Here is a 19,723-nt window from a genome sequence, read left to right as displayed (position 1 = left end):
ATCCCAAAACACTTTAAAAATCGCTCTGAGGGATTTCAACAAGGCACCGCGGAAACAAAGAAACCCCTGAGTGACGCGGCGTGAACGCCTGAGTCAGCGATCCGTCGGACCCCGTCACTCCCAACCCTCGATCCGCTCTACCTCTTTACAATAGAGTTCAGCTGTACCTCTGTACCAGAGATCAGTTGTACCTAATGTACCACAGAGCTCAGTTGTACCCCTGTACCACAGAGTTCAGCTGTATCTCTCCACCACAGAGTTACAGCTGTACCTCTTTACCACAGGGCTTAGCTGTACCTCTGTACTACAGAGCTCAGCTACACCTCTGTACCACAGAGCTCAGCGGGTACCTCTGCACCAGCAGGTTCAGCTGCATCTGTGTGCCGGTTGGCGGGGTCCGCCCCTGCCAGCGGTGTCGGTTCTGACGGATCGCCGCCCGCTTCCGGCGGCAGCCCGGCCGGCGGCACCGTGTCACTCCGGGTCATCCATAAATCATCGGCCGGCGACGGCCGCCTCCGCCGCGCTCGTCCGTCATCGCACGCACGCGGCCGACACATCTGCCCCTCCCCCTTCTGCGTGTGTCTCGCTCTCGCTCTCCTTCTCTCTCCCTCCCTCTCCCTCCCTCTGCTCCTATCTCCCTCCGACGCGGCGCTGCGGGGATCATGTCGCTCGGTGAAGGGTCGCCGTGCCCCTCAGCTGTCTGGCTTTCTGCTCCCCCCCCCCCCTGCGAGGGGCTCTGGATTGATGTAATGGCACGAGATGCACAGGCGAGACTTACGTCCACTTGTCTGCAGAACGCGGCGATGGGGTCTGAGCTAGAAGTGAGACAGACAATAGGTGATGTGCAGATGCCCTTAAGCCTGATCAAGCAAAGGAAGCTTATGAACACTGCGTGCAATTTTCGGTCAGTCTTGTGCTTGAAGCTCTCCCTCAGCGGACTGAATTCTGGCTGCGGTTCACGGCACATGAGGCTGTTCTTTGTTCAAACCCCGAACAGCAAACACAAACAGTGAAACGACTCCGATTCCGACAGGCGGAGACCCGAACCCGTTTAAGAGTCGGCTCCCGCGCGGACGATCTAGGTAACTGCAGTTTAAGAGATCACCCACTCCATGGGCTTTATGAAAGCGTTTAAATGACATCGGTTTTGAGAGCAAGACGGCCGTATCTTATTTGCGTTAATTGGTGCGCGTGGGAAATTGTCAGACTTTTGAGATATCCTGTTACTTTCAGCTATATTTGAGCCGATTCCCACCGGCGATCTGAGTGACACGATTTCGGCTTCCATTCACGGGGCTAGTTCAAGAGATCTTTATTTGGCTAATTCCTGGCTCTATTACGGTTCCGACTGAGGGAGGAATAGCGTAGACCCGTGTTCATTGCAAGAAACAATAGTGAAAACAGCTTTGGAGCTTTCAGTGACTTGTTCAGAATCATGTCCTATTAGAACAAATTGACTTTTCCCTTTGGAATCCCGGGGATTTTCGGCGTCGGCGGGTGCTATAGTTGTATTGCATTACACAAGCTTGAGTTATCAGCAGCTTTGCCATATCGGTATTTCTTCCGCTCTCTAACGTTTCCCACTTCCCTCATGAGAAATTCGGACGTTCTCATACTTTTCGGGAACGGCCTAATTTCTTTAAGTGTTTCGGTCTTGAAGGCAGTCGTAGGCATGAATCGCGTTTGAACTTTATCAGTTTCGGCACGCGTCAGTTTTCATGGTTTGGCAGTAATACATGAAAGCTGAGCAGGTAGATCATGCACACACGGTATTGATTCCTCTGAATACAAACTGAATACGCATCATATTACTTACGAGACTAGAATACTCAAATATGTAAATATGTGTCCGCTCATTCCATTCATTGCACCGAACGAACAAACATGACATTGACATGACAATTTGGCATTTGGCTTGTGTGCTCCATCTTATCTGCCAAACGACTATTTGTCTGGGTAAACGAACAAACACGGGCAGTATTTGCGATGTCGTTACGCTAATTTGGTCATCACATGATGAGGCCTACAATGATATCAAACTTCACAAATGTTGTTGCGTGCAGTGCAAGCCGCCAGGTCAGATGTAAATGAAGATTAGCATACACCAACCAACATTCCAGTTGCCGCCGTGAGCCGTATCGCAAATGAATCTTGGGACGTAAGCTTGGTCGTGATGGAGGCGATCCATCAGCACTCTGAAACATTGGCTATCGCCGTGCTCCCCCCCCCCCCCCCTGCCGCTTCCTTACACACACCCGCGATGGTATACAATGGCTATCATCATACTGTCCCCCCCCCCCCACCCCCACCCCCTCCCACACACCCGCGATGGTAGACAATGTGTGGTCAGCGCTCTCGTTTTGGAGGCAGGATGGTGCTCGCAGGGCCGCGGTATGACCGATCGCAGGTGGTTACCGTGAGTGGTCTGCCAGACGGCACGCCATACGTCTTCCAGCCGTCTTAGCGCCGACCATGCGTGCCGCGAAATCCCGCGAGCCGACGTGAACGCATGGATTAACGACATGATGGCGCACGATTGTTCACGATCTCTGACAAACTACGCGCTGATTCCCAGACATGATCTCCAGCTGCCCTTCTCCAGCTGACTGCGTGTCCAGACGGGATGATGCCTGGCTCACCACGCTGAACTGCGAGTCAGCCGTGCAGTTACGGCTCAACATGCTGAACTGCGAGTCAGCCGTGCAGTTACGGTCCACCATGCTGAACTGCAAGTCAGCCGTGCAGATACGGCCCACCATGTTGAACTGCAAGTCAGCCGTGCAGTTACGGCCCACCAAGCTGAACTGCGAGTAAGCGGTGCAATTACGGCCTACCAAGCTGAGCTGCGAGTAAGCGGTGCAGTTACGGCCCAACATGCTGAACTGCGTGTTAGCCGTGCAGTTACGGCTCACTTTGCTGAACTGCGAGTCAGCCGTGCCGTTACGGCCCACCATGCTGAACTGCGTGCTAGCCGTGCAGTTACGGCCCACCATGCTGAACTGCGAGTCAGCCGTGCAGTTACGGCATCTGATCGCCCGAGGCAGTTGTTCGGTTACGCGGGTGGCTTACAACATGGCCCGACTGAATAGTTACACCAGCGGTCTGAAACGTGGCCTAGCGAAGCAGCCGACCTTATTTGAAATAAGACCGACATTGGCCGGTGGTTAGGGACATCCTGCGCCGCACGCACCAGCCTTTTGAACTACGTGGTCGGTGGCGACAGAAACGTCAGCACAACAGGCTTGCGGGTACCGAAGCTGTGAAGCGTCCCAGTCACCGTTTTCGAATTCGTTCACCTCCTCCTGGAAGGCTCCAAACCTCACTTGTGCGAGGTCCACCGATGTCTGACTTTCATTGGCCGGAACAAGGATCAATGAAGAAAACTGGCTGGCAGTCGAGGAAGCCGATTGATGACCGCTACCGGCAGCCGGCGGGTGCCAATGGATTGTTACAAGTTGGGGTGGCGAACCCACCACGTATTCGGCCCTAAATGGGGTGGGGAACATCCGGTTGTATCACTTCCGCCAATATCGGAAACCAGATTTGGTCCTGTGTTGGTATCTGGTCCCTCCCAGCGAGCTGCTGGAATGCTTCGGATCGTTCTCAGCTGTACAGTGCTCAGCCCCGAGCGAACAGTGTTGCATTTGAAAAGAACGCATTCGCAGAGGTTTGAAATAAACAGTCCGATGCCTCATGGAGCTGCCCAGTGGCACACGGCGATGTCAGTCGTGCGTGTCACCGACGCCTGTTTTCCAGCTTCACGCCACCATCGCTGCCGCCAACCTGCGCCGTTTATGGCGACACAGAGAGCACCAGCTGCGCTCCGGGAAAGCAGGCTGTCGATGGGAACAGAGGGAGTGATAGACGAGCGCCAGTCGGGTTTTTCTCGTCGATCGACGGACGATAGGAGAGCGATTGGAGGCCTGAGCCCGAACATGCCGCAGTCTACGGCAGCCGTCTCGTCCTCGGCCGTCTCGGCGGCTGTTTTGTCGGCCTCTCCATCGTCCGCGGATGACGCTCGTTGTCAGCCTCAGCCGCGACGCGAGATACGACACAAAGGGCACCGGAGGGCCGCTCTTAATTAACGTCAACAGAGGCCACAAACCCCAAACGAGCGTCGGGCCGAGCGTTGTCCCGGTCGGCGCTCTCTGACGTGTCCGCGCCGGAGCCTGTGATTACCGAGCCGCGCCGCGGCCGGCCGTGTGTCGCGTGCTCGGGCTGTCGCCTCCTGTCAGCCAATCGGAGCGCTTGTGTGGCGGCGGGCCTGGCAGCGACAGACAGCCCGCACATGTGCGAGTGTGTGCCGCGGACAATGCTGATCGATTGCGCTGCCACGGGTCGGCTGGCGCCACTGGCGACGCCGCGTGTCGGGACAAATTTCCACTTCACCCGTGGGCGACCCATTCAAGCGATCGCCCCGGTCCGCCGAACTTCTCTCATTTGCTCAGGCTTGGAGGCGCGACACATGTCAAAAACGATGCTCGTCGAGCGGCTGACTGGCGAGCTGGATTGGCTCCACCGGATCAGCATTCCGATGAATCGATAGGATGTCCCGCTCTTGGCTCCGCTCCGCCGGGCAGCCCAAGACAGAAGTTCGGAGCGGCCGGCGGCGACGGCAGCCCGCCGCCGTTTGACGCCGGCAGATCCAACGACTCGCTACGCCGGTACATAAGGACCTGGCGCGGCGTTCGCTGCGAAAAAAAACACTGGCAAGTGTCCGTGAAAACCATCCCACGAATCGAAAGATGCGCTAAGACAAAAACAGCTCATTCTGAAAACCACTGATTCTCAGAATCACTAACATTACTCTTACGAAATTTGTTGGCTCTAAAGACAGGAACCATTGACACTGGTCAGTGTAAATATTTGTATTCTTGTTGTTGCGGTGCGGTGGGTCTGGAGCTGCCAGCCACCCCAGCAACCTGCGGTGCGAACGGGGCCAACACGATCGGTCTTAAGTAAGGCCGACACCGAGACGTCTGAACCCGTGAATCAAAAGATGCGCTAAGACAAATGCAACTCATTCTGAGAACCACTGATTCTCAGAATCAGTTACACTACTCTTACGAAGTTTTTTGGTTCTAAAGACAGCAACTAACAACACTAGTCGGTGTAAATATTTGTATTCTTGTTGTTGCGGTGCGGTGGGTCTGGAGCTGCCAGCCATCCTAGCAACCTGAGGTGCGAACGGGGTCAACACGATCGGTCTGAAGTAAGGCCGACACTGAGACGTCTGAACCCGTGGACGGATAACGCATAACACTGCCAGGTCTGAGCCTGTGTCTGCGTGCAGAGGACCCATGTTGGCCCCAGCTACCCGGTAACGTACACCTGCATCCAAAGGACCCGTGTCAGTCCCAGCCACCCGGTAGGGACGGTCCGTGACAACGTACACCTGAGAACTTCGACCTGTTGGCAGCATGTGTCGACCAACAGCGAATGTCTTCCAGCAGCATATTTCAGCCTGTGGCCGCCTGCGTAAGCCTGAATCAGCCCGTTTCATCCGAGCCACCCTAAATCAGCCAGTGTCCGTTGAGGCTTTCTGTGTCGGTCTGTGTCAGCTTGTGTCAGCCGACGTCCGTTCTCGTTTATCCGTTCTCGTTGATTCGTGTTTGTGCGTGCCGGCCTGCTTCGATGTGTGGAACGCCGCCGGCGTTTCCGTTAACAGACGCTGCCGCGCGCGCGGTAAAGTACGACTCCGTGTGGACGGGATCCGGTACGGGCACGGCCAGTGTTGCCCATGGTCGGCCCTGCCGCGCGCGTGGTAAAGTACGACTCCGTGTGGACGGGATCCGGCACGAGCAGGAGCCAGTGTTGCCCGCGGTCGGAGATGGGAAGCCAGTGAGCACGGGGACGGGAGCCGCGCGACGGAGACACCATGGACAGCCGGCGCGGATGGGGACGGGAGCGGGAGCCGGTAGCCGGGAGCCGGCAGCCGGGAGCCGGTAGCCGGCAGCCTGGCGATGACGTCCAGCGTGGCGGCGTAGCGGATATTCGGGTCGGCCGGGCCGGGCCGGCGGATCAATGTGCCCCGTCCCAGCCAATCAATGGCCCCGGCTGGCCGGAGCCGCCAGCGCCGAGGCGCAGATGTGGAGAGATGATCGCCGCCGCGGCAGCCGACGCTGGAAGATGGCGTCACAGCCCGAGATGAAGATGGCGTGACACGGGGGTGGATGGAGGTGATCAGCACCACTGGATGAGATGATTATCACCGTTGGATGCGTGGGCTGATCTGCTGCCCTCAAGGAGACCAAAGTAGGCCGCATCGGTCATTTTGTGACCCGTTCTCATTTTCAGGTCGGTGGGCTTAAACGATGGTGAACTTTGCCGTGTCACCACAAGTCGCGAGATTCTTTTCAATTTGTTTTGTCATATTATTAGCTGGCTATTTGGGTACAGTGGTGTGACTTTACCACCTGGACTATGACGGGCAGTTTGCGTCCTCATCGTGCCAAGAGTCTCATGACGGCTCAAACACCAGTCCTCACCAGTCCTCATTAATCACCAGTTTGTAAGTCCTCTCCCGTTATCGATGAAACCGAGCCGAATGCAAACCAAAAGCTGCCAGAGCTGTTGCCCGCATCATTGACCCAAGTGCAGAAGTCCCGCCAAGAGGTTTCGAGTGGAAAAGCGCGCGCGACGCTAATACTGAAGTCCCATCGGGTGGCTTCGAGTGAGAAAACATGTGCGACGCATTTCGGCAGACACGTTCTCGGCGTGCGCGTTGGTCGCGTGCGAATTAGGCACCCTATACCAACACTATCGTGTTTAACACTGGTGTTAAATACCATTTATACGGATGATTATGATTCTACATAAAATCGATGTCCTTCAGCAAACCCGGAACAGCTTCTGCATCAGTACGCTGGTCCTCGCTAACGAAGGGGCGCAGGAACAACGTCATCAGCACATTGCGGCCGCCGAAGTCGAGGCGCCACTTAGTTCGTGGAGGCGACACTGAGATGGTACAGAGGCAAATGACGGCAAGCGATCACAACGAAAACACACCGACGCTTCACCTCTGGGAAAAAGAAAACTGTGCGTCCCGTACGTGTAGCTAACACAGGACGGCGACGCACGCTGAGTCCCCTCCCTCCGCTCTCCTCTGTTGGCCCGGTGGGAGAACGTGTAACCATCCACCTTCGCTCTTGCTGTCCTGAGCTTGTTTCTCGCGCTGCAGCACGCGCCCGTGCTCACCTGGTCGCGGACTTGTTCCCAGGCATGTCTTCAGACGGGCCGAGAGCAACGGCCCGAAACCTGAGGACAGTGATTCGGCGGGACAAGATCGAGTGCCAGCCGCGGTCTCCTTTGAGGCTCGTCGACTCGCTCCCTTCTAGCCAGATCCATGCCACTGCGTGTGGACACTCCGGCCTGGACCATCCGCTATCAGACCCGCCCTGTGGACACTCCGGCCTGGACCATCCGCTATCAGACCCGCCCTGTGGACACTCCGGCCTGGACCATCCGTTATCAGACCCGCCCTGTGTACACTCCGGCCTAGATCATCCGCTATCAGACCCGCCCCCCCCCAAAAAAAAACAGCCCAGCCCCAGCTCCAGTCCAGTCCCAGCCCTAGCCCCAGCCCCAGCCTCAGCCCCAGCCCCAGCTCCAGCCCCTGCTCTAGCCGCCACCCCAGCCGCAGTTCTGGTTCCGTCTGCCGCTGTCCGCCCGGCGGCTAATCAGTATGCTGCGCCGTCGGCCCGGCCAAATACTGTTGCGACGCGGCGTGGCGGCGACGCGTCCCGGAACGAATGCCGACGCCCCCCCCCCCCCCCCCCCCCACCCCTCGGCGGGCAGATGCGCAGGCGCTGATTGCCAGAGACACGGATGTCCGCCTGCCGCCTGCAGGAGCGCGCGCCACCGCCAGCTGGCAGACGACAGAGAAGCGGCGGGAACGCTCCCCAAAAAATGGGGGATGAATCGCTGCGAGGAAAACTGGCTGCTCAGCTAATCTCATTTGGAATATTCGCTCTGGCGATCCGGTGCACCGGGCCCGTTTTAATGCGGCCGTTTCTTACAGTAACGCCGCAAGGGAGGCACGTTTTTCCCCACGGCGACAGCAGCGGCGCCCGAGACACTGAACAGGCAGACCGCGCAGCCAGCGGCGGATCCCGCGGCTGAGACGCGGCGCTCATCTCAGGTCCGATCACGCGGGCTGGACGTGACGGGATCGCCGCTGTGTTCGATCGCCGCCGCTGCTGTCAGCACTCGCCGAATAAGCTCGCCACGCTTCGTCGGCGACGGCTGCGTGCGCCCATTGGTCGATCGTGGCGAGCGCTGGCGGCGCGGGAAGGTTCCGACAGAATTGGTGCCTGATCGGCGGTAGAAACACTGGGGTTGGCTTCCGGGGTGGCTGATTGGGGCCGGACATAGAAAACGGCGCCAGCGACCCAGCCCGATGCTGTCCGCAAACCACCGCCAACCAGCACCACAATTTACGGTGGTACTTCGAGCGTTCATGTTGATAGTAGTTACATGTACATTTTCGCGTGAAGTTGTGTGCAGCTTGGTTCACTGTATGCACGCCTTTCCCAGCACCGTACGCTGTCGATGCTCATCGTACCGTAGCCACGTAATGACTCTATAAAATCGCATCCAATCATCATCATGACCGTAATCGAGCAGACGCAGCGCCAACATTGTTCCGCCTTCCTGCCTTTACATCCTTTCATTCGATCTAGACCTACGTGGTGGGCTATATTCTCAAGACCCCAGACAGCGGCAGCTGACCGATCACAATGCCTTCTCAAAACGATTGAGATCTAAATTAGAGCATCAATCAAATAAACGTTTCGACCCTCTGCGCTGGCCGTGAGCGAAGCGCTTTGACACTCAGTCCGGTTCACGCAGTGTGGTCTGACGAGCTAAGTATAGAAGACACGCTCACCCATAGAAACCATGTGGAGCAGTCGTTTATCTCTACCTGAGTGAAACCATCTCATTCCGTTTTATTTCCAGCTGCATATGTTTGTCTGGGCAGTGATGATTTATCCTGATTACGCTGGCGGGTGTGAATGGATTTCCAACAAATAAACGACGACATCCTTGGAGGAGAGCCTAATGATAGAACCGCAGATAGCGCAGCTAAAACGGCCCGACCTACACCAGGCAGCGCACAGAACGGCCACACTACACAACGCAGCGCACAGAACCGGCTCACAGCATCAACACACCACTCAAGGACCCGACCAGACAAAATCTCCCCGCCAAACACCCCGCCAACCGCGCACACCGGCGGGAATTAGCGGCGAACGGCACGGGCGACGCCGAACCTGTGACGTCAGAGCGCTGGCCGCCGCCGCGCGGACGTGAGACGGATGACCCTGACCCCACGCGAACCCTGACGAGCCGGGAGGGGCGGCGTGGCGCCGCCGCTTGGCCGCAGATCGGGTGGAATGGCGACGCCATCGGTCTGAAGACATTCAGGCGACCCGTCGACATGACGCCATTTAGCAACCCCTCCGAGGTAGTGGTGGGCATCAGGCTGGCGATGTTTTGCCCCCGACCGCTCTCGAGGTAGTGGTGAGCATTAGGCCGGCGATGTTTTGTCCCGGCTCGGTCGTGAAATGGTGGTGGGCGTTTGGTTGGCGATGTTTTGTCCCAGCATGGCCGCGGGACGCTAAGATAGTCTGCAAAAAAGGACTCCCGTACTAAAACAGGAGGCTGGACCGGTGGGTGCATTCTGGAACGAGTGAGCACAACCTTAACGAACCCTTTACTCGCCAACCACTATGAGGTGGCTCCCACAGTATCTCCATCAAAAACGAGCAACCCATTGTTGTTACCGCCAAACGTATTATCATCAGGTCAGCCACACCGGCCATCGCTTGGCCTGGAGCTTGGCTTGGACAAATGATCCAGCGCTTGCGGTGGCTGTTTCCCCATCCTACCCAGGTGGCATGAGCTGTCTCCCACAAGCTCTTCTGCATGGTGACTAGCGGTGTAGCTAATGAGGCGAGTGCAAAAGACACGAGGGAACCGAAACGATCTGATTCCGAAGTCTCCCAGGCACGCCGACCACGCTTGGCGACCTTGACTTTTTCCTTAACCGGGACAGCAATACGGGGGCGGTCTCACAGAGACATTGAAGTATCGCCTGCAGCGACAAGTCTCGCCACCACCGCACGCCCTGAGGCGTCATCCGATGGTCCGGGCGCCCCCGACACCGTTCACATGGGTGCCGGACACGGCCCGGCCGGCGGCTCTGCAACGGAAGCCCAGCGCCCTGCAAGGCTGCACGCGGCAGGCGCCGGCAACAATGGGAAGGGTTGCAACGGGAGCGGACCGCTGGGGCGCACGCCTGCCGCAGCAGCGGTATTGTCGACGTCTGCGCCCCCCCCCAACAACGCCCCGGGCGAGGTCGGAGCCATGCAGGGCACCACGCGGCTGTCGGGCGTCTGCCGTGGACGCTGCGCCGGGGCCAGGCGTTGGTGGATCAGCCTGTGCAGGTTAGGTGCAGGTTAGTCGTGCTTCAACTGTGCAGGTTAGTTGCAGCAGCCTTCACGGCAGCCGCGCGACGGACTGGTGGAACACGCAGCGGGCATGAAAGTAGTCGGGCACCATCCTCACCGACTTCATCGATTACGCTCTGTAAAGGGATCGCACGGAGACCGCACGATGGGCGCAAGCCTACCACGGCACTGCCGGGCAGTTTGTCTGTAATATTGTTGATCCTGGCTACACACTGTGCACTTCGTCCTCGTCAAGCGCACGCACCATTTCACTGAGTTGTTGCCAGCGGAAATGATCCACATCAGTAATTTCAGCTGTAAGGGAGGGCTTCTTCGCAAGAAGCTCCGTCTAAGAATAACCAAGAAGTAGATCCTCCAATGCAATTGAGAGGACGAGAGCATGTCGATGCTGCTCCGGGCATGGAATGCTAGAGGTTGACCAACTGTGCGCTGCTGCACCGGCACATAACACAGCTGTGCGCTGCTGCTACGGCACATAATACAACTGCGCGCTTCTGCACCGGCACATCACTCCCCGCCGACGAAAACTTGGGCGGACGGCCGATTTTCGCCGCCTTCATTACCATAGCTCGTCCTGCTACTTTCTCTCGGCGTTATTACCATATTATTCACATAAAGCGCGTCCCGTGTGATACTGTCGCGCAGAGCCTCCTCCGGGCCTCTTCCGGGCCTGCGCCGGACCTCCGCCGGACCTCCGCCGGACCTCCGAGCGCGCCTCTGCCGGACCTCCGAACGGGCCTGGCCAGCCTCGGCCGCGCCTCTGTTGTTGTTATCGTGACCAGAAGGCCGGACGGATGCTGCTCAAGCTGCGGCCTGGAGCGCAATTCCGCACTCAGCTTACGAAAGGCTTACGGCACTGTCGCTTCTCGGGCTGAACGTAGAATAACACCCCCATCAATAAACGTGACAACATAGGCTGGGGCCGGCGTCCACAAATCCGATCACAGCCCTCGCCGGCAATAAAATTGGTCGAAAGCCGGGAGAAATGATAATGTTTTGGAAACGCACGTCTGCACCGAATGGCTTAACTTTTCTCCTGCCTTCGTCCCGCTTCTCCGTCCCCAGGGGCTGGTGCGCTACATGAGCGGAGGTAAACAAATTTGGGGGCACGTGTCGCGTCCGAAGGCTGTGAAGCTGTGAAGCAAACGTTTTCAATGTAATACCGGCCAGGTCAAGAAGTACCGACATTTAAGGCAGAGTGGCGTGCATCTAGGCACATCCCACCACGCAGATGTCACTCACAACTGCGCAAGCGCCTGAACCACGCTCTTCCTGTTCTCGTCAGTGGTAAGCGCCGCCCCCCCCCCCCCCCCCACAGCTCCACCCTCTGCCCAGGTGCGCCCACCCTCCCACCAGCCGGCAGGACATCCCATGCAGAACAAAGGGCGCTTCTCATCCTGCCCACTGAAGAGTATCTGCCTGCAGGACAGCACGTCCCTCCATGTCGAGCCGAGGAGGGCCTCACCGAGGAGGGACTCGTCGCTGTCAGCTCGCCGGTCCGCCAGCCAGTGCGTCACTCCATGTCAAACTAGTAGCGTCACCCCATGTCGAACGAGCAGCGTCACCCCATGTCAAACGAGCAGCATCACCCCATTTCAGGCGAGCAGACTGTCCTATTGCTGCCTGCCAATAGGGGCACTCCTCACGTAGCAGCAGCGGGAAGTCCCCGTGGCATGCCATCATCCCACCTGCCCGCCAGCAGGGAGGGGGGCCGGAGATAGGAGGGAGATGGGGAGGGGGAGCACAAAAAGGGTAGCCAATTTATCTGCCCGCGGCGTTGCGCCAGTTTCCGCCGTGCAAATTGTCGGCGGCGGCGGCGGTGGCGGCGGCGGCGGCGGCGGCGGCGCGGGAGGACAGACGGTGGCGGCGACGGGGCAGGGGGAGGGGCGGGGAAGGGAGGGGAGGTGGCGCCTGCAGAGCTGCACGACCAGCGGCAGGTCATCACTCAGGCACCCACAGCCGGGCTGCCAGCTGCCGGGGACGCCGACAGAGCGAGCAGCCGCCGACTGCTGAGGGTGACGGCACCAGAGGAGGAGGCAGGGGCGCAGGGCCTGCCTCTGCTGGTACGCGGATCGGCCGCGTCTGAATATAGAAAACGGACCGGGTAAGAGCGCGAGGAACGGGTGGCTGCTTGTTATTCCGGCCAGCTTCCAGAGATTAAGTCTCGCCGAACCCGCTCCAAGCGATCGTCATCGCCGTACCGGTTCCTGACCACGTCCGCATGCCGTGGAGGGGTCAGGTGGCCGCCGACGCTCGGCAGCCAATGGGCCTCGCCCGGGGCCGGTGACGTCAGTGCCTCCCGTGGGGCAGCTCGCCTTCGCCAAGGTCATCCGGCGCCACCGGCCGCTCGCTAACCTCATGGGGCACCTTTTGGGCATGGACAACGGCCAGCCGCGGCCGTGTCTCGTCGTGACTGGCCGTGGCGCCGCTGTCTGTGTTACGTTGTTTAGCTATGGGGTATCATCGTGGGCTTGATAGCTGTGGCCACACATGCCATGTTGGCTGGGTTCGACAGAACGGTTTGTAATGTTTAAGCCGTTCCTTTGACTTTTGTTCACTCTTGGCACTGGTAATTTGACCACTGTTTGAATGTTTGCACGCCAAACAATCCCACAGGACGTATCTTAACTGATAACCATGCACACGTATCCCCGCCCACAAATTCTCAACACGCCGTCCAATCTCCAACATGTTCCGGTTTTCGAGTCCGCTTGAATCCGCCCGTCGGCGAGGGCTTGTTCTGAGAATACCGGACACCGCGGAGGCGGCGGCCCTGACCCTGTGTGTTGGCCGCTGAGCGCGCCATCAGCCCGGACCGGTCCTTCCGCACTTCGACGCTCACCACGCCCGGGCTGGGCCACCAGCTCGTGAGCTGCACCTGCATGGTCCCATCCCGTCGCCGCCTCACCGACCCGCAGCGCCCCACGTACGGCCGGGCATCGCCAGCCCAGCCACTCGTGGGGAGGGGGGAGGGGGTGCTGTAGCGGCGACAGTTCGGCGGAGCGTGTCCAGCGCCTGAGATGGCGGTGCGGCGCCGGCGGGCAGTCCCCGCCACGCTTCCCGCGCCGGCCGGCGCATCCGCGAGCGAAGAAAGCCCCCACGGCATGCGGTGCAGCGAATTAGCACGCTGGGTGGTCGGAAGCAGGGAGAGGATCGTACAGCCCGAGCCTCAAGGCAGCATGAACCGCGGGATCGGTGGTGTCGGCGTCATTTGTGGCGGTGATTGCTCGTCTTCTAACGATTTCAAGCTTCGGGTTCAGATCTGCGAACGTCCCGGTACCCGCAGCATCTGTCTCTCCGCGCTGTGTGTCGTTGACGAGCTACAGTTGCGAAACAGAGCATATCAAAACGACCTTCACTGTCTCTGTTTCGCAGCAAACGGAAACACGCGCACAGCAGTGGCTTCAGAGTGAATACAGTTGTCGGGCCCAGTCTCTTCCGCCCAGACCCTCTCTGCGGTACTTCAGCACTTGATGCCATTAACAATTCAGCCTGGTAAAACAGGAGCGGATCAAAGTCTGTGCTCAGCCCCAATGTTTGGTCGGGTTTTTACGCCTACGCTGCGCAGGGGTCGAAAACACACGGAGTAAAAATAACAGACGGCGATGCGCACCGAAAGGTAAAAAAAGCTGCCCAATCAGGATCACATTCGGCTGAGCTGCCTAATCAGGTGCAGCTCTCCTGTCCCTCCGGCCTGCGAACACCTCGGCCCTCGGCTGCCCTACGCCCTCACCGGCGCGCCGGCGGCCGGCGCTGGCCGGCGAGGGGCCGATCCCTGACCGACGGCCAATCATTGGCTGTCAGCCTCCGGGCCGGGCCGGCACTTTTCCGGTTCATTTCGCGGTGTCAATTAGACGGGCGCGGGTGACTGCGGCTCACTTGCGGCCGACGTGTCCCGGGAGCGACCAGAGGCGGACCCAGAGGGAGCGCGGGTGGCGTCCAGACCCTTGCCTTGCCTCCCCCCCCCCCTTGCCTTCCTACAAACAAACATGACCGTGCTGATACAGCGCGTCATGAAACGTCTCCGCGCGCATGCAGGCTTTGACCGGCGCTTCCCGAGCGCCCTCGCCCGCGTCTCTGCGCCGACTCGGCAGCGGAGACCGTGTGCCGGGGCTATCGTTCTATGTCGGGCGCAGGCGGAGCGCCACCATCAGTCGTCGGGGGTCGCCGAAAACCCGTCTGCCGCCGGCACCTGAAGAAGTGCGCCTCGGTCGTTAGGCGACGGGGATTAATCAGAGCGGCAGCGGCGCGTGGTGCCTTTTGTTTCCGCCACCGACCGCGCGGAGCAGGGATCCGGAGCTGGGGAGGGGCGAGCAGGATGGGATCCGGAGCTGGGGAGGGGCGGGCAGGCTGGGATCCAGAGCTGGGCAGGGGCGGGCAGGATGGGATCCGGAGCTGGGGAGGGACGAACAGGATGGAATCCAGAGCTGGGCAGGGGCGGGCAGTATGGGATCCGGAGCTGGGCAGGAGCGAGTCAGGATGGGATCCGGAGCCGGGCAGGCGTTGGGTATAACGCAGAACCGAGCCGGGGCAGGGTGGGATACGAGATGGGGAGGGGCGAAATGTAGTCCGGGGTGGGGGAGGGACAGAGTGGATTTGCATTGGGCAGAAGCGCACCCAAAGGCCGCGGCATGGCAGAAACATCCAACAGCAATTTTAGAACCGTGGGGTAACATCGCAACATCTGAGTTCAACACAGCTCCCAATCGAGTGCCGTCTGTCTGAACAGAGCGCACTGAGGCAGGACGAGATGTTCGGGATGCCACTCGTGATCCGGGATTCGTTTTCGGTTCGCATGTGTGTGTGATACGGCATGTGTGTGTGGTACGGCATGTGTGTGTGATACGGCATGTGTGTGTGGTACGGCATGTCTCATGCGCGGGCGTGTGACTGCACCCCCCTTGTGGAAGGGCCAAACGATTCTGTAGTCTTTCAAGGTATCGCCATAGCGTGAATGCTAACAAAAAAAACTATCTCGGAAAGTAGGAGCATCGCCTCGTATACCCCTATTCCTCTCCCCCCCCCCCCCCCCGTCTTCCCCCTAGGTAAATCACTCCTCGGCCTTCGCTGTCTGCAACTATGCATAGCCTGCGTATATGTCACCGCCTTTCGATCACCAGGGTAGAACTAGCACAACATACCATACTGGAAACGACAAGAGCCTGGAAAGACCGACGGGAGACAAAGATTCTTTATCATCGGACCAAGAGGCTGAGGACAGTAGCTTACAAGGTCATGGAGAAAGCGGCCCTACATCAACTTGCGACCTTCGCCAACACATTATCCTCGACTCACAGCTTACATTAAGCCACAGACCAGGAGACAGAACGGGCACAGATGTAAAGCATGCGGGTCCTCCCGCTGAGGCGGGACAAGTGTACCAGCTGCTCTCTCGCTGCCGTGACGCGACGTTGGAGCTGCGTGCCATTGCATGGATGATAAGGCGCAGCGCTCGTCAGCCCAGGACACCTGCACTGGTCGGCGGCGCGTGTGGAGACCGAGCGCTCATGCACCCGTGCCGTCACGCTTCCGTACTCAGCTCAGTCCGTCCAGCTGGGGCCCTCCGGCCGTCAGATCGTGTTCTCTGCCGGTCGCCAGCAAAAACGGCCCATTAATTCGTCACGCCGAGCCGCAGCTGTCAGGCAGGTGCGCCGCGGTGCGCGCAGCAATTTCAAAATGTTAATTGTTAATGTTAATTGCACTCAATGCGCCCGCCGACGCGACCCATCTGATGCACATTATGTGAGCTCCGCAGGATCCCGGACGTAGTCGTGACGGTATTCAGATCAGTATTTGAAAGTCATTGTCGGGTCTAGGCGAGTGTAATTCGGCTGACAGAATGGACAACGCGCACGCTGTCCTTTGTCGCTGACACAGCGCTCGCACAGCCGGGCGCCGCAGAAAACTGTGACAAATCTGAGGAATCACATGTATCTATTCACCTACGTAGCCTTTCCCGTGGATGTTTCTCTGACCACGTGTGTGTATTTCTGAGATGTGTCAACGCCGCGACAGCTGGCACGTGGTCACATGTCCACTCTCCTCCATCTCCCGCGATAACGGTCACATGCACGCGTTTAAACGCCAGACGGACCATGGTCGACTGCCTCGCTTGCGCAAGTGTGGCGTTTTGAACTTCCGCTGCCTTCCAGACTTGGAATTGCATAGAACATTGCACGTGTTGTTAAGATCCGTACGATTTCATTCCTGGCCGCAACAGAGAGAGGTGCAGTGTTGTTCAGGCGTAACAACTAGTATCCATATGCCTTTCCATACATTATTCGTCATAGCACCACAACCGCCACTGCGACCTTGCAGCACAGATTAGGATGGAGACTTATGGTTTGCCACGTGTACTCAGGAGTAAGTTCCCGACGGTCAAGTAGCACCACATTATTCGAAAACGTTACGAACCCTGGAAGGCAGCGCAGGCAGACCGAAGCACGTGCTTTGTTTACAGAATACTCGCATAGTATTGTTGCATATCAAGCATACGGTGTGGTAATTATTACATGCAATATGCGCATGAATGTAATGTAGCTACACTGAACTACAGTGACAAAGCCGCTGTCTATGATATCCACGAGGGTACATGTACGGCTCACGGAAGATTACGGGTTTACAAAACGATCAAGCACAAAACCTGTCCAGAAATCGAGTGCGGAAAGATTTGGTAATCAAAAAAAGAAAAGTATGAGACAAATCGGCTGGTGTATCTGTGGAAGGATCCAGATGATACAATCAACAATGGAAGCTCCGTGACACATAAATTGGTCTTGCGTTGTAAAGTAAGCCCGCTGGCAAATCATTCCACACGAATTATTTCCAGCTGTAGGAAGTACGTGGTGGAAACGCATAAGAATATCATTGATGTGAGTTTCTAGTTAAGCTAAAGCTAGACACTTGTGACAGATCATATCGAGCTGGGGCCTAAAAGATTTCCAAACAGGAGTCCGCAAGCGGACATGCTCGCACGAATTACCCGTGACCTTTGGGAATCAGACACAAGTCTCGGAATTCCAGCATCGGATATAATGAACGAAACTTTCATAGTAAAAGAGAACAGCATGTGAAGTGAAACATCAGGTGGGACGTTTTTTTGAGCAACATCGAACAAGTTCTGGTGAATGAAACAAAAGGATGGATTAGTTGAAGGTCACGAAGTGAGCCCACCGCAGCCCACGTCTCCAAGACGGGAAGCGAGGTGTAAAGGAGCAGAGAAAGAAATGTTCCTGTAAATATTCATGAAGACGGAAACGCATTCAGGGCTGCGTGAAGCATGCATAGGCAAGAGAAGACTGAAGAGATAAAGGAAGAGAGAGTGGGACGGCAGAGTGTGGAGGAAAAGAGAGGGAGAGAGAGAGAGAGGGAGAGAGAGGAGAGAGAGAGAGAGAGAGAGATAGAGAGAGAGAGAGAGAGAGAGAGAGAGAGAGAGAGGAGAGAGAGAGAGAGAGAGAGAGAGAGAGAGGAGAGAGGAGAGAGAGAGAGAGAGAGAGGAGAGAGAGAGAGAGAGAGAGAGAAAGGAAGATCTGTCATATCAGCCCATGATAAAGAGGAAACTACGTAGCAAGGAAACGCGAGAGAGGAGAGAGACAAGGGAGAACGAAAGGCGAGACGGTGAGAAGGATTAAGGTGGAGAGCAAATGAGGCCACCAAATAGAGCAGGGCGGAGAAGGAGATTACCAGGGGATGCCGGTCTCTCGTTATGGGCCGAAAAGACCTGAGATAACCGTAACGACCCGGAAAATTAAGCCCTAATCATAACGATAAGGAGGTTCCACCAGAAATCCCCGCAGCAAACGAGCTGGACATTGAGAGAGGAAGAGAGCATCAGAGCATTGGTGACCAGAAATTTTGAGCCAGGCCGAGGATGGGGAGATTGGTAAGGCCGCTCCACCGAGTCGTCCAGGTAACTCCGTAGGACCGGCGACGACTACCAAAAATCGGTGCGTACGTATGTTTCCGACATTTTTTTCTCAACATTTCTGGCATTTTCTTAACATTTTTGACTTGCGCACCTGCACATCCATTGGTGGCGACCACTGTATTTGGTTGAAGTGCGCCAGACCTCTGCAGACCCATCCCCCGCCTGCCAATACAGACGCACACTCCCACACATTCGGCAGGGGGAATATCTGACACGTTCTTAGTGTCCAGTTGTATGGGCGACAACACCACTGTGGTCGTCACGTTTGTACCCCAGCAGCTGGTGCGCAGTGCCGGTGATGTACATCGCATCTCGGCAACACGTCAAAAGAACATGCACGTGCAGCTGAACTCACCGAGTCGGACGTATCTGCGGGGCCGGAGGTTCTCCTGCCACGACGCCTGCCCCAGAGTCCACAGCGACACGACTACCATCCAGCGCCACAGGGCGGCGGGCACCAGCGCGGCCTTCGCCATCGTCACCGGCACGTCCACCGCACCGCCGTCTTCAGACCGGGGCTGGTACCGACGTCTCCACACCAAACCTGACGCCTTCTGTTCACGCACTCACTGACTGGGCAGCTATCTCACTGGCATCGATGCCTGTTGACGGCCACGCACTGAGACGGGCGTCGGTCAGACCCCGCCGCACTGCGCTTTATGCAGCGGCGGCCCCTCTGGCCGAGCTTCGGACTGGAAGCGACTCCTCCGGCCGCCGCCTGCACCAGTCTCTCTGTCCACACTGGGAGAGGGTCACTTCACCGACCGGCCTCGGTCGCGTCCCCACCGGGCGGGCACCCTCTCTGACACGCCGCGGCGCCGTGTCCGTCGCAGCTCGCGGCTGTCGCGTCACCGGCCGCCACCAGTACCGCCGGTGTCAGACTGGCCCTCTGGCACCGCGGCGACCTCAGGTCACCGGTCACCCGTCGCCGACCACGCGTCACCGATCAGCGGTCACCGGTCAGCGGTCGGCCGCGCGAGTAGGCATGGCGTCCGTCGTGGCTACGCGCTCCACCGCATCCCTGAAACAGGAGACGACCCGCTGAGGCAGGGAAAGCAGCGACGCGCCGGCCCCGAGGCGCCGGACGGCGGCGGTTTGTTAGCTTAAGGTGGGCGGTCGCGGCGGGGGACGGCACGCCCGCATCCACAGGGGCGCCAGCGACACGCACTGAATGCCGAGGCCGGCGCCCCCGCCGCGCCGAGGGCGGTCGGAGCGCCGGGTCGGGAGGTCGTCACCGATCGGCGCTCGGCGTCAGGGTGGTCTCCGCGCCGCCGCCCAGCCGCCCAGTTAACTCGTCCGAACTCATCCTTTCAGCGCGTCGATT

The 19,723-nt window shown here is 58.2% G+C and overlaps 1 protein-coding gene across 1 annotated transcript in view; it reads right to left on the bottom strand.

The window, feature by feature from the left end:
- Positions 1-19,415, bottom strand: part of LOC119095780 (semaphorin-1A) — a 143,728-nt gene extending 124,313 nt beyond the window's left edge. Inside the window, exon 1 of the mRNA XM_037218636.1 lies at positions 18,755-19,415. Within this exon, the coding sequence (XP_037074531.1) occupies positions 18,755-18,875 (121 nt within the window). The 5' untranslated portion in view covers positions 18,876-19,415. The remainder of the gene's footprint in view (positions 1-18,754) is intronic.
- Between the last annotated feature and the right edge of the window lie 308 nt (positions 19,416-19,723).

Source organism: Pollicipes pollicipes, unplaced genomic scaffold (assembly GCF_011947565.3).
Source record: "Pollicipes pollicipes isolate AB1234 unplaced genomic scaffold, Ppol_2.1 Scaffold_4219;HRSCAF=4965_pilon_pilon_pilon, whole genome shotgun sequence".
Taxonomy (NCBI): domain Eukaryota; kingdom Metazoa; phylum Arthropoda; class Thecostraca; order Pollicipedomorpha; family Pollicipedidae; genus Pollicipes; species Pollicipes pollicipes.
Note: the sequence above shows the minus strand (reverse complement) of the source record. Positions and strands in the feature narration are given on the sequence as shown.